Source organism: Blennius ocellaris (assembly GCF_963422515.1).
Source record: "Blennius ocellaris genome assembly, chromosome: 14".
NCBI classification, from domain to species: domain Eukaryota; kingdom Metazoa; phylum Chordata; class Actinopteri; order Blenniiformes; family Blenniidae; genus Blennius; species Blennius ocellaris.
The window spans coordinates 4,708,838-4,724,102 of record NC_137663.1 but is presented as its reverse complement, the minus strand read 5'-3'; the positions used below and the strand labels follow the sequence as shown (position 1 = coordinate 4,724,102).

Genomic DNA, 15,265 nt, shown 5'->3' with positions numbered 1-15,265 from the left:
TTGGACACTTGGTGGCTGCAACTAAACAGAGGGCAAAGGTCACAGGAAGAGGAAGGCACAGGTAGGGGGACGCACTATTTTCTCAACAGCAAACAGACCAGGGGTGCATCCTAATACTCCCTCCTATCTCCTAATAGTCCCTCCTATTTCCTAATAGTCCCTCCTATGTCCTTTCCTATCTACTTTTCCTTAATCCCTGAAATTATCTATTATGATAAGGAGCATGGGAATACTCTATAAACTAAGGAAAGGAGGTTCAATGCTTCCTTTAGAGCCTCCTTTAGCCTTGGAACCACTGATGTATCCTTTACCAAAGGAAACCCACAATTCCTTGAGGCGACCATATTTAAAGGGACCTGCTCATCTGAGCATTCAGGGAAACTCAGGATTACTCAACACAGATCATGTTAAGTTACAAAAGCAATAATAAGCCTTGAACAACTTTGAATAATCTAAAACTATATCCCAACTATGAATGTTATGAGGATGTTGTAAAACAAACAGTAAACTTTTTGTGCAGCCTATTATTTCACTTTAGCTCCTTGTAGCCTGGCCGCCTCTTTTCCTTTGACTTACATTCAAACTTTGTGATATTTGAGTTTATATCAGTGTTTAGAGCCAGAGGGGAAAGTGGTAGAAATGTACTTTTTGTAGGCCATTTTCGGAAATTTTTAGTTTTTCCAACACGACAGACGTCACTAACCTGCACCGCCATCGGATTATTATTACGTCAACTAGTGGAAGTGCAGACCGACTGTCACAACAACTTGATCGTCTTTCCTTTAAGAACCCTCCTAACACCTTTCCTTAACTCTGCTACATCACCCATGGGGTTAAGGAAAAGTGGATAGGAGGGGCAATTCGGACACACCCCAGGACTAGACAATTAGGACAAATATTTACAACTTTCTATATGAAAACCTGCTTTGTTGATCATTCAACAAATATACTATCAACTCAACTACGAGGAAACTTATTGAAAACTCAGTTTGGGTGCATGTTTGTTTCACTCCTACTCCACATGACTATAAAGAGACACTGGAACATTGTCATTACAGTCTAATATATTAAAAAAACAAAACAAAAACAAACTAACGAGTCAAACAAATGGCTCTCCATCAAGTGTGTCAAACATAAGATCTGTCAACCAAATTCGTCCCACGAGCACTCTGATCCAGTCCAGACCACCAGGCAAATTGGAAGAAATTTCAAAGAAATAAAAAGTTTCGTTTTTTTTAAAACACTTTTCTCAGGAGTAGTGAACTCCCTTCACTGTATTTTGTGCTCTGCTTTTATTAATATTGGCTCTATGTTGAGACTATAGTAATTTTCCATACTAATTGTTTGTTCTTGTGAAAATATAGATATTTCCATCATTTGCGCCACAATAAAGAAAAACTTGAAAATTTAAAATTAAAGGATATTATGGCATTATGTTTGATATTCTGTTTCCATGATGAATAAACTGATATCTCCAGAAATTGGATGCTCGGATTATGAGTGGGCCCCTTTCACCTCTCTGTGGGGCCACATGTTGCCTTGGACTTGGATTTCACTTCTTACAGGTGCATTTTAATAATATCCTCCTATCAGATGGTGATAAATGACCAAGGGGAATATATGTGTATATATATATATATATATATATACACACTCAACAAAAATATAAACGCAACACTTTTGTTTTTGCCCCCGTCTCAGGGAAGCTCAACTGCATGCTGGTCGTCCTCATCGGGGTCTTGACCTGACTCCAGCTGGTCGTCCTCATCGGGGTCTTGACCTGACTCCAGCTGGTCGTCCTCATCGGGGTCTTGACCTGACTCCAGCTGGTCGTCCTCATCGGGGTCTGGACCTGACTCCAGCTGGTCGTCCTCATCGGGGTCTGGACCTGACTCCAGCTGGTCGTCCTCATCGGGGTCTGGACCTGACTCCAGCTGGTCGTCCTCATCGGGGTCTGGACCTGACTCCAGCTCGCCGTCCTCATCGGGGTCTGGACCTGACTCCAGCTGGTCGTCCTCATCGGGGTCTTGACCTGACTCCAGCTGGTCGTCCTCATCGGGGTCTGGACCTGACTCCAGCTGGTCGTCCTCATCGGGGTCTGGACCTGACTCCAGCTGGTCGTCCTCATCGGGGTCTTGACCTGACTCCAGCTGGTCGTCCTCATCGGGGTCTGGACCTGACTCCAGCTGGTCGTCCTCATCGGGGTCTGGACCTGACTCCAGCTGGTCGTCCTCATCGGGGTCTGGACCTGACTCCAGCTGGTCGTCCTCATTGGGGTCTGGACCTGACTCCAGCTGGTCGTCCTCATCGGGGTCTGGACCTGACTCCAGCTCGCCGTCCTCATCGGGGTCTTGACCTGACTCCAGCTGGTCGTCCTCATCGGGGTCTGGACCTGACTCCAGCTGGTCGTCCTCATCGGGGTCTTGACCTGACTCCAGCTGGTCGTCCTCATCGGGGTCTGGACCTGACTCCAGCTCGTCGCCGTAACAGACTTCAGTGGGCAAATGCTCACATTGGACGGCGTCTGGCACGTTGGAGAGGCGTTCTCTTCACGATGAATCTCGCTTTGCATTGTTCAGGGCAGATGGCAGACAGCGTGTGTGGCGTCGTGTGGGTGAGCGCTTTGCTGATGTCAATGTTGTGGATGGAGTGGCCCATGGTGGTGGTGGGGTTATGGTATGGGTGGAGTGGCCCATGGTGGTGGTGGGGTTATGGTATGGGTGGAGTGGCCCATGGTGGTGGTGGGGTTATGGTATGGGTGGAGTGGCCCATGGTTGTGGTGGGGTTATGGTATGGGTGGAGTGGCCCATGGTGGTGGTGGGGTTATGGTATGGGTGGAGTGGCCCATGGTGGTGGTGGGGTTATGGTATGGGTGGAGTGGCCCATGGTGGTGGTGGGGTTATGGTATGGGTGGAGTGGCCCATGGTGGTGGTGGGGTTATGGTATGGGTGGAGTGGCCCATGGTGGTGGTGGGGTTATGGTATGGGTGGAGTGGCCCATGGTGGTGGTGGGGTTATGGTATGGGTGGAGTGGCCCATGGTGGTGGTGGGGTTATGGTATGGGTGGAGTGGCCCATGGTGGTGGTGGGGTTATGGTATGGGTGGAGTGGCCCATGGTGGTGGTGGGGTTATGGTATGGGTGGAGTGGCCCATGGTGGTGGTGGGGTTATGGTATGGGTGGAGTGGCCCATGGTGGTGGTGGGGTTATGGTATGGGTGGAGTGGCCCATGGTGGAGGTGGGGTTATGGTATGGGTGGAGTGGCCCATGGTGGTGGTGGGGTTATGGTGTGGATGGAGTGGCCCATGGTGGTGGTGGGGTTATGGTATGGGTGGAGTGGCCCATGGTGGTGGTGGGGTTATGGTGTGGATGGAGTGGCCCATGGTGGTGGTGGGGTTATGGTATGGGTGGAGTGGCCCATGGTGGTGGTGGGGTTATGGTGTGGATGGAGTGGCCCATGGTGGAGGTGGGGTTATGGTATGGGTGGAGTGGCCCATGGTGGAGGTGGGGTTATGGTATGGGTGGAGTGGCCCATGGTGGAGGTGGGGTTATGGTGTGGATGGAGTGGCCCATGGTGGTGGTGGGGTTATGGTATGGGTGGAGTGGCCCATGGTGGAGGTGGGGTTATGGTATGGGTGGAGTGGCCCATGGTGGTGGTGGGGTTATGGTATGGGTGGAGTGGCCCATGGTGGAGGTGGGGTTATGGTATGGGCAGGCATCTGTTTTGGACGAAGAACACAGGAGCATTTTATTGAAGGCATTGTGAATGCACATCAATGTGAAGGCATTGTGAATGCACAGAGATACCGTGATGAGACCCTGAGGTCCATGTTGTGCCAGACATCATGAACATCACCTCATGTTTCAGCAAGATAATGCACGGCCCCATGTTGCAAGGATCTGGACACAATTCTTGGAAGCTGAAAATGTCCCAGTTCTTGCATGGCCAGCCTCCTCACCGGACATGTCCCCATTGAGCATGTTTCCAGCCTCCTCACCGGACATGTCCCCATTGAGCATGTTTCCAGCCTCCTCACCGGACATGTCACCCATTGAGCTTGTTTCCAGCCTCCTCACCGGACATGTCACCATTGAGCATGTTTCCAGCATCCTCACCGGACATGTCACCATTGAGCATGTTTCCAGCCTCCTCACTGGACATGTCACCCATTGAGCTTGTTTGGGATGTGCTTGACGGCGTATACGACAGCGTGCACCAGTTCCCACTAATATCCAGCAACTCACACCGCCAGTGAAGAGGAGTGGACCAACATTCCACAGGCCACAATTGACAATCTGATCAACTCTATGCGAAGGAGATGTGTTGCACTGCATGAGGCAAATGGTGGTCACACCAGATACTGACTGGTTCTGAGTCCCCAGACCCCCAATAAAGCAAAACAATTCACATTTCAGAGTGGCCTTTTATTGTGGACAGTCTAAGGCACACCTGTGCACTAATCATGATGTCAGATCAGCATCTTGATGTGGCACACCTGTGAGGTGGGATGGATTATCTCAGCAAAGCAGAAGTGCTCACTGTCACACATTTAGACAGATTTGTGAACAATGTTTGAGAGAAATGGTAATATTGTGCATCTGGAATGAATTTTAGATCTTTAAGTCCATCTCATGAAAAATGGGAGCAAAAACAAAAATGTTGCGTTTATATTTTTGTTGAGTATAAATAATATATATATATATATATGCACTATATATATTTAAATATATATTATATATATATATTATATATATATATAATATTTAAAAAAATATATATAGATTTTTTTTTTTTAATCTCCAAACCGCCTGCGTAGCCTCTGCTGGGAATCAGATGGATTAAAGTCTCCTTTTAACCGGAGACAACTCCTCCTTTAACTCTTTATTCATAGTGGAAAACATATACAGGAAGACCTCGCTGCCAGATAGACGTGTCGATCAACCAATAGAACACCGCGCTGAGTGTCTTAGTTCCGCCTTTATTCAAAATCAGCCAATCGCAGTGCGGGGTGATGGAGCATGTTCCATTGTACGGTAGAACCGCGGCTGTTGATCCGCTGGAGAAAAGCGTGATTTCTTCAAACTTGTTTCGGATTTCGGAATCGGTTCTGGTCTGTAAACTCGGGACTGCATGCGGTTGTTGTTGCGAATGTGAAGTCTCGGTTGTTCTTGTCGTTTGAGGGGGATTGGTGCCGCCGTCCCACCAAAGGAATTTGTACCTCTCATCCCACCGTGCTGTCCTGTTAGCACCGGAGCTAGCACCGGAGCTAACCACCGTCACCCGCCGAAGTCCATTTTATGCTTTTTATGTGGCGATTTCAGCAACAGCTGCAGGAAAATGTCTTCATCCCGGAGATTCCGTGCTTCGAAATAAGCCAGCTTGAGAATATACGAGCTGTTCGCTTGAAAGCTGCGCACTTAGCCACTTTAGCTCGCTAGCCGCGGATAACGCTATCGGGCTGTCGTTCACAAAAGGGGGCAGCGCGTGAAGCGGAGAGCCGGCAGGATCCCGGACCGGAGACCTGGTAGGAGCCCCACGGAGACCCGCTCCCCTGCCCTCCGGTGTGTGTGGCGGACGGCCGCAGGATGAACGGCTTCAGCACCGAGGAGGACAGCCACGACGGACCGCCCGCTCCGCCGTTCTACGGGCAGAGCTGCTGCCTGATCGAGGACGGGGAGCGCTGCGGCCGCTCCGCTGGAAACGCCTCCTTCAGCAAGAGGATCCAGAAGAGCATATCCCAGAAGAAACTCAAGCTGGACATTGACAAGAGTGTAAGTTTGTGTGTTTGGGGTGGGTGAGGAGTTATCGAGGGGCAGGATGGGGCAGAAAGTTACCCGCAGTCCGCTCAGCTGTCAGCTAACGGCAGCACTGAAGTTAGCCTCTGAATCGATGGCTTTACTATTTAAAAGTTAAAAACTTTCTGCTTCAGTCGAAACGCTTCACATTATACGATTGTAATCCACCAGACAAAATATAACGGCCGTGAGAGAATCCTGGTGATGTTATTTGGTCTTGGCTCTAAAGCGGTGGTCCGACGGAGCAGTGAGACACCGGTTCAAGGACGGTCGTTGTCACTGCAAGACGTTTGCTGTGGCGATGACGTCATCTGACTAACCAATAGAAACGCGGTATGAAATTATGTACTGTTCCGCGCGAAACGCAAAAGAGCCTTAGTTTGCAGCTTCAAAATGTGTCAAAAGGGAACGTATATGATGTTAACAGAGCCCCGTTTCCCTCTACAAACACATACATGCGGCAATGATGATGGCTTCCTTCATGTTACTCCATTGTTTTGTGTGACTAGATGGTGCAAACTTCACATCATGCCCAAAGTTAATCATGCCACCTGTGAACTTGTATGATTGCGAAAATTGCAATCTTTTGATAACGTTATAACATATCCTAAACATCGCACTGGAAGTTAATGGGTGAAACTCATGGAAGCCATCAAAGGTTCCTGCTACATGCTATGAAAGTAGTTAATTTAAGTAGAAGCATGTGGAGATTTCCTCCTGTCAAACATTGACGCAACTGGGGCACAACACAAAATGTCCATGTCTCAATTACTTGTCATGTCAGCACGACGTCTCACGCTGCTCATAAGTCCACTTTGGTCCTTTTTCAAGTGAAAGCGCATCATTTTTGCATTTTCATTTCAGAAGATAAGATAAGTCACTTAAAATTGCGTTTTCCTCCGTTTCAATGGAGAATCGGAGCGTTTCTTTTTTGTTTGTTTTTAAAGTTCAATTTCAGTTTCTCCAACCACCGTTGTAAACTGAACCCCAAAATGCATCGAAACTTTTCCCTTTTCTTTACATAAATATTGTCTTGTAAGTGTGGACGTATTGTTCTGCTGAGGCATGACATCCGATGGGCAGCTGTCAGGTCATAAGTTACCAACCACTGCAAGGTCACTCATCCACTTCTTGTCTGAGTAGTAACCTTTAAATGTTTTGTACAGATGCATTCAGATGAATGCTGTTGAGAAGTAATTAATACTTAAGTAATGTCTAAAACACGTTTTTAGTATTATTAAACGTAAAACAGTCCAGTAATTGTTAAAAGTACTCAAATCTGCTCTGTTTCCACTCCTGTGACAATCTGTTCTAGGTTTGGTGGGTGTAAATAACATTTAATCTGATCTCGCTTCAATAGTTGACATATTGCATATTAGTATCTGCAGTTTTCTGCTATATATGATACTCAAACCTCGATTTAATATGGAAATATATTGAATTTGGATCTGAATCTGATTGAACCTTTAGGAAAATGTCGGTTTTTCTTTTTCTAGACTGAAAAAAAGGTGTTTCTTGATGAAAATATGCACTTCTTGTTGCTGTAAACAAACTTTTCTTTGAGCTGTCGAATGTGAGGCCAACTTCAGCTCCGCGTGCTAACGCTGTTAGCCAGTTAGCTTCCAGGTGACGTGCACACACAAATGGCGGATTGTTGGTGATTCTTCAGCGGGTGGTTCAGTCGTGTGTACAGGTGGAGTTTGTTCCCACACTGTGTGTGGAAATGTCAGCCGGGTTTGGTGTGTGTGAGCCGGGCAGCACCGCTTCTTCCAGCCCGGCTGCCCGTCTGCGACGACTGATAGCCGGGAGCTGGTTTCAACACTGACCGGTTGAAGTACTCGCATTGTGAACTTAAATACAAGTAGAAATACTTTATTCAGCCAAGATTCCAGTAAAAGCGAAGGTTGGACTTGTTTATCCTGAGCTGAAGTGAACTTTTTCTGTCGTTGGGGCTTACATTTCTTGAAACAACGATCAACATGTAGAGTTCTGACTTTCATTTATACAAAATGTAGTAAATATACAAGGTTTCTCTGTGAAAGTCTTCATCGACATCATAAATTGTGTAATTCAGGGGTATCAAACATAAGGGCCTGCAGACCAGAAGCATCAAGAGGCTCCAATCCGGCCACCAAAAGAAAATAGGAAACATTTCAAAGAAAGTTTGTTTTTGTTTGCTTGTTTTTTAAAGAGGTTTCTTAAGAGTAGCGGACACAATACTGAGATCTGAACTGAGATGTTGTGATGCTGCAGGAACACGATCAAACTAGTCCCAAAGTCATGCTGTCTGGTTGCGGCACTTGGTAAGCCGTTTTTTTTTAAACGTCACTCACAAGGCAAAAATCAACAAAAGTAAAAGATATTTCTGTTTTTACTTTAAAGCTAATTCTACTGTGGAGAGTTTTCTTTTTGGAGACATTTTTCTTGCTCTGCCCATCAAATACAGAAGTTATGGAAGTTTTTCTGACGCTGTGGCGGCTTTCTGCTGTCATATTGAAATACCATCTGTTACCAGTAATGTCACTGCATTTGTCGCATAAAGCAGCTAAACACCTGGAAAAAGTCAGACTCCTAATCTGGAGGATGCAGAGTTTAAAAGTAATGAAGTAGGTTTTTCACTTCCCGCTTCGATCGTCCTCCCCGCCGCTCGCCCACTGACGGCTTTCCTTCATTTTCGCCCTCACAGGTTCGACATCTCTACATCTGCGACTTCCACAAGAATTTCATCCAGAGTGTCCGCAACAAGAGGAAGAGGAAGACCAGCGACGACGGAGGAGAGTCCCCGGACCACGACGTGGAGGTTCCTGAGGTAACGCCACAGCTGCTTCAGAGTTGAAAGAATGTCACTTTTTTAATTTTTACTCCCTTTAAATTAATTTGTTTCAAAAGTCCTTCCTCTCAGACAGAGGTCCGCAACTTTTTCAGAAAAGCGATTCACATGGTTTTCCACCAAATAAAATTAAACTGGAGCAACAATAGATGTTATCTGATACATACAGACACAGGTTGGATTAATGGAGTCATGTAATTTAGACATATTTTGTTACATTTTTAATTTTTATAGCCAGTTTATAGCCTTTTTTTTCATGAATTTTTCCACTTTGGTTATTTTAGTTTCTTTAACTGTTTATAGCTGCAGTTCGTTTCCTATTTGTTACAGCAGTTTTAGATGTATTTAAAAATCAGTATGTAATAAACTCTAAATAAAAACAGGTTATTTCCATTAATCTCCTGAAAGCGTCACAGAGCAGCTGAAGAGTGGCTGTGGAGATCCAAAGTTGCAGACTTCTAGTCAAAGACGTTACATTTTTCTATTTCCACCTTAAAAATGAAGGAACAGGCAGCTAGAAGGAAAAGTTTTTGGAGGTTTTCAAATTGTTACAAACTATTATTGAGTGAAATTCATCAGTGGCAGCGGTTCCTTTTCCACCAGAAAGAACCCGGTTCTAGTTCTGGGCCAGGGCCACATTTAGCATTTAAACAGGTACTAAGCTGGCCCTGCTTCATTGCTTGCTACATACGAGGCAGACGAGATGCTGGACAAGCCTTCTCAAATCTACAATGAACACTGAGTGGTTATAGAGGAAAAAATGAAAATGACGCATGGGAACGATATAATTTAATGGTCGATATCGGAGCCGGGGCTCTAAAGCCCCGTTTCCACCGCACAAAAAGTGCCGGCCTAGACCGGTCTAAACCGCTCCGGTTCGCGTGTCACGACATGTAATGCAGTCTAAACCGCTCCAGACCGCTCCAAAGGCGACCGCTTTTCCGCTCCCCTTCCGTTGGGGTACCAGGACCATGGAACGGGTCTGAGGTTGAGCTGCTGTCTGCTGATTGGTCAGTGATTCACGACACGCCCTCAATATGTTAATGTGCTGGCTGGATGAAGCCTCTGCTGTCAGTGTGGTCAGCTGTGCTCTGGTTGTTTTTATTTTCCTTTTCTTTTCTTTGCTGCTCAACTTTAGTGTTTGTTGTGAAAGAGCGACTTTTGCATCACGTTGGAGTTTTCTGTTTGCAGCATAGCGCTCGCCGTGGCGTGGATGTGCGTCCGGGACACCGGAGTCTGGAGCTTTCGTCTCCGGCGCTGACCGCGCTCCGACAGCTCCACTTCCCAGAGGCGGTCAGTGTTCTGTTCAGCCGCGGTCAGTGGCGCTTTATCGCGGGGACGGACCGCGGAAATGATGAAAAGGAGCTCGGAGCTCGGAGTGGAGAACCTCCTGGGTTTGAGCAGAAAGCTCAGACTCCTGTGTCTGTGCCTCAGCCAACCGGGGGGAACGCTCCGGCCACTTGCCCCGCCCCCGAGCGCTGGAGTGCGGGGCACGTCGCCCCAAGTCGCCGGCAAGTGGCCAAGCGACTCGCTCTCTCACAACAAACACGGAAGTTGCGCTGCAGCTCACTGCTGCAAAAAGTAACTTTTTTTTTTTCCGCTGCAAAAAATAACAGTGCAAAGTGGAGAATTTAAATAACAACAGAGGATTGATAAGATCTACATCTGACGACGTTCTTTTCTGTTATAATGTCACATTTCTGCGGAGCTCATAAGCCCCGCCCACTTTTCACGCTTCTCTCTGCAGTGGGGACGCGACCCAAAATTTCGGTCGGGGTCTCTATTCCGTACCGCTCCGCTCCGTCCCGGCACTTGTGTGCGGTGGGACCGGGGCTTAATTGAACCGTGGTGCTGCAGAGCTCCTGCTGTCACACAAAATTGTTAGATATATAATTTAGAAGCAGTTTTCCATTGTCGCTTTTTTCACACTTTTCATGGTAACATCATTGTAACTATCTTCACTTCCAGGTCTTGTTTCGCATTATGACCACATGCTGAGGTCTGCATGAGGCAGCAGGGGGCGCTCTGCTATGAGACGCTCCATTAATATTTTAACAGAACTTTATAATGAAGTGATACTTTTGGTTCGTCATTAACTAAAAACCAAAGTACATACTACTGTAAATGAAAGCTGTTAACCATAAAATGAGCCTTTTAATGGCTTCATGTGAAAGAGAACTTTAATCGGAGTGTGTTTACGTAGGTTTCCATTATAAACGGCTGTAGAGCTGCGTTCTATCGTTCTACACCTCCATTCCTCCTGATGTTGAAGCATTTGATTCAGAAATAAAATGAAAGGAGCAGAAATTCACTATGTAAAGCCCATATGTAAATATTGAAAAATAAGCCCCGAGCTCATTCACGAGTTTTATTTTCTCTCGGGCCACTCCGGGGCTCCGGACTGAAACGAGACAGACGTGAAAAAATACCAATAGAGCGACAAGGAGACTCAATGTTTTCTGTCTCTTTGGTCTGAATCCGAGGTTCAGGACAGACTAGATGCAGTGACCTGGACCAAACCACGAGTACAGTCCGTCTCCTTGTTCCTGTAGGATCACTGCATTGGTGAAATCAGTGACGTGCGACGTTTTGAAGTGACCTGGTTCCATTTGGTGGAAAAGCCCATCGTGAGGTTGTCTTGTAAAGCCTAGAAGAGTCAGATTAACTGTGAGCGGCGGTGTGTTCCAGGTGGATCTGTTCCAGCTGCAGGTGAACACGTTGAGACGCTACAAGAGGACACTACAAGCTGCAGACCAGACCTGGACTCAACAAGGCTCAACTCGCAGAGGTATGGACACTCAGTTACTTTACAGTTACTGACAATCCGAAAGTACACTGAAGTCACTCAGTATTCTGCTTTCATTGGGATTAATCTTTTTAAACCCCTGTCGTTCCACCGTCTGCCACCAGAGGGCACAGTATGCCACATTAATGTTCTCAGTTCAACTTTTCTTCCCCCCCCCCCCACCTTTCACCAACCGTAATCCATCAAGAGTAAATTAAACTTTGATACAAGAACAAAACAAATAGTTTAATACTAAAACTTTTGTTTATGTAATAATTAATGAATTTTAAACATTGAATTATATATGTTTCTTTGAGAGTTGTAGCATCTGTTGACTGGAGAAATGGTTTCATGTTGTAGCTGAACTTTGAATATTGAAATGTGACAGTGTCTCATCAAAAGTTCCTCTGGTCCACAGTCCAGTCAAAACAAACTGTCATTCACATTAAATCAGCTCTTTTAATACAAACTCATTAAGAAATCTGTTATTATGTTGGAAAGAAGCTTTTGAAAGTTTTTATCCAGATTTAACTGAATAGTAGAAGGAGTTGTTCCCCCAGAAGATTAAACTAAAACTGAGCCAGTGTGTCCAGTCCTACTTTATTTGTATTGCACATTTCACACTACAGCCAAGGTTGACCAAAGTGTTTCATAGTTAAAAGTAATAATCAACCAAGGTGTGAATCCATTTATAACAGAAACCAGTGTAGCAGTTAGTAAAAATCACAGTATCACTGTGCTCATTACTGTTAAAGTCCAGCAAGTACATGTGTGTCTGGAGTCGACACTTGAAGGACTCCAGAGACGAGCGGTTCTAATCTGGAGAGGAGAGGTTGTAACGTGGAGAGAGGAGGAGAGGTTCTAACGTGGAGAGAGGAGGAGGAGAGGAGGTACGTGGAGAGGTAACGTGGAGAGAGGAGAGGAGAGGTTGTGACGTGGAGAGAGGAGAGGTTCTAACGTGGAGAGAGGAGAGGTTCTAACGTGGAGAGAGGAGAGGTTCTAACGTGGAGAGAGGAGAGGAGAGGTTGTGACGTGGAGAGAGGAGAGGTTCTAACGTGGAGAGAGGAGAGGTTCTAACGTGGAGAGAGGAGAGGTTCGTGACGTGGAGAGAGAGGAGAGGTTGTGACGTGGAGAGAGAGGTTGTGACGTGGAGAGGAGAGAGGTTGTGACGTGGAGAGAGGAGAGAGGTGTGTGACGTGGAGAGAGGAGAGGTTGTGACGTGGAGAGAGGAGAGAGGTTGTGACGTGGAGAGAGGAGAGGAGAGGTTGTGACGTGGAGAGAGAGGAGAGAGGTTGTGACGTGGAGAGAGGAGAGAGGTTGTGACGTGGAGAGAGAGGAGAGGAGAGGTTGTGACGTGGAGAGAGAGGAGAGGAGAGGTTGTGACGTGGAGAGAGAGAGAGGAGAGGTTGTGACGTGGAGAGAGAGGAGAGGAGAGGTTGTGACGTGGAGAGAGGAGAGGAGAGGAGAGGTTGTGACGTGGAGAGAGAGGAGAGGAGGAGGTTGTGACGTGGAGAGAGAGAGTGAGAGAGGAGAGGTTGTGACGTGGAGAGAGAGAGGAGAGGTTGTGACGTGGAGAGAGAGGAGAGGAGAGGTTGTGACGTGGAGAGAGAGGAGAGGAGAGGTCTGTGACGAGAGGAGAGGAGAGGTGTGACGTGGAGAGAGGAGAGGTTGTGACGTGGAGAGAGAGGAGAGGAGAGGTTGTGACGTGGAGAGAGAGGAGAGGAGAGGTTGTGACGTGGAGAGAGAGGAGAGGAGAGGTTGTGACGTGGAGAGAGAGGAGAGGAGAGGTTGTGACGTGGAGAGAGAGGAGAGGAGAGGTTGTGACGTGGAGAGAGAGGAGGAGAGGTTGTGACGTGGAGAGAGGAGAGGAGAGGTTGTGACGTGAGAGAGAGGAGAGGAGAGGTTGTGACGTGGAGAGAGAGGAGAGGAGAGGTCTGTGACGTGGAGAGAGAGGAGAGGAGAGGTTGTGACGTGGAGAGAGAGGAGAGGAGAGGTTGTGACGTGAGAGAGAGGACGGAGAGGAAGAGTCTGTGAGCTGGAGAGAGAGGAGAGGTCTGTGACGTGGAGAGAGAGGAGAGGTCTGTGACGTGGAGAGAGGAGAGGAGAGGTTGTGACGTGGAGAGAGAGGAGAGGAGAGGTTGTGACGTGGAGAGAGAGGAGAGGAGAGGTTGTGACGTGGAGAGAGAGGAGAGGAGAGGTTGTGACGTGGAGAGAGAGGAGAGGAGAGGTTGTGACGTGGAGAGAGAGGAGAGGAGAGGTTGTGACGTGGGAGAGGGAGAGAGAGGACGAGGAGAGGTTGTGACGTGGAGAGAGAGGAGAGGAGAGGTTGTGACGTGGAGAGAGGAGAGGAGAGGTTGTGACGTGGAGAGAGAGGAGAGGAGAGGTTGTGACGTGGAGAGAGAGGAGAGGAGAGGTTGTGACGTGGAGAGAGGGAGAGGTTGCTGACGTGGAGAGAGAGAGAGGAGAGGTTGTGACGTGGAGAGAGAGGAGAGGAGAGGTTGTGACGTGGAGAGAGAGAGAGGAGAGGTTGTGACGTGGAGAGAGAGGAGAGGAGAGGTTGTGACGTGAGAGAGAGGAGAGGAGAGGTTGTGACGTGGAGAGAGAGGAGAGAGATGAGGTTGTGACGTGGAGAGAGAGGAGAGGAGAGGTTGTGACGTGGAGAGAGGAGAGGTTGTGACGTGGAGAGAGAGGAGAGGAGAGGTTGACGGAGAGAGGAGAGGTTGTGACGTGGAGAGAGGAGAGGAGGTTGTGACGTGGAGAGAGAGGAGAGGAGAGGTTGTGACGTGGAGAGAGAGGAGAGGAGAGGTTGTGACGTGGAGAGAGAGGAGAGGAGAGGTTGTGACGTGGAGAGAGAGGAGAGGAGAGGTTGTGACGTGGAGAGAGAGAGAGGAGAGGTTGTGACGTGGAGAGGAGAGGAGAGGTTGTGACGTGGAGAGAGAGGAGAGGAGAGGTTGTGACGTGGAGAGAGGAGAGGAGAGGTTGTGACGTGGAGAGAGAGGAGAGGAGAGGTTGTGACGTGGAGAGAGAGGAGAGGAGAGGTTGTGACGTGGAGAGAGAGAGAGAGGAGAGGTTGTGACGTGGAGAGAGGAGAGAGAGGAGAGGTTGTGACGTGGAGAGAGGAGAGAGGAGAGGTTGTGACGTGGAGAGAGGAGAGGAGAGGTTGTGACGTGGAGAGAGGAGAGGAGAGGTTGTGACGTGGAGAGAGGAGAGGTTGTGACGTGAGAGAGAGGAGAGGTTGTGACGTGGAGAGGAGAGAGAGGAGAGGTTGTGACGTGGAGAGAGAGAGAGAGGAGAGGTTGTGACGTGGAGAGAGGAGAGGAGAGGTTGTGACGTGGAGAGAGAGGAGAGGAGAGGTTGTGACGTGGAGAGAGAGGAGAGGAGAGGTTGTGACGTGGAGAGAGAGGAGAGGAGAGGTTGTGACGTGGAGAGAGAGAGAGAGGAGAGGTTGTGACGTGGAGAGAGGAGGAGAGGAGAGGTTGTGACGTGGAGAGAGAGAGAGGAGAGGTTGTGACGTGGAGAGAGGAGAGAGGAGAGGTTGTGACGTGGAGAGAGGAGAGGAGAGGTTGTGACGTGGAGAGAGGAGAGAGAGAGAGGTTGTGACGTGGAGAGAGGAGAGAGGAGAGGTTGTGACGTGGAGAGAGGAGAGAGGAGAGGTTGTGACGTGGAGAGAGGAGAGAGAGGAGAGTGACGTGGTGAGGAGAGAGAGAGAGAGGTTGTGACGTGGAGAGAGGAGAGAGGAGAGGTTGTGACGTGGAGAGTGCCGAGAGAGGACGAGGTTGTGACGTGGAGAGAGGAGAGAGGAGAGGTTGTGACGTGGAGAGAGGAGAGAGGAGAGGTTGTGACGTGGAGAGAGGAGA

The 15,265-nt window shown here is 48.1% G+C and overlaps 1 protein-coding gene across 1 annotated transcript in view; it reads left to right on the top strand.

Moving 5' to 3' along the window:
* Positions 1–4,737: 4,737 nt before the first annotated feature.
* The window catches only part of sap30l (sap30-like), a 13,591-nt gene continuing 3,063 nt past the window's right edge, over positions 4,738–15,265 (top strand). Inside the window, 4 exon segments of the mRNA XM_080508941.1 lie at positions 4,738–5,769; positions 8,480–8,602; positions 11,312–11,359; positions 11,361–11,411. Of these exon segments, the coding sequence (XP_080365067.1) occupies positions 5,584–5,769; positions 8,480–8,602; positions 11,312–11,359; positions 11,361–11,411 (408 nt within the window). The 5' untranslated portion in view covers positions 4,738–5,583.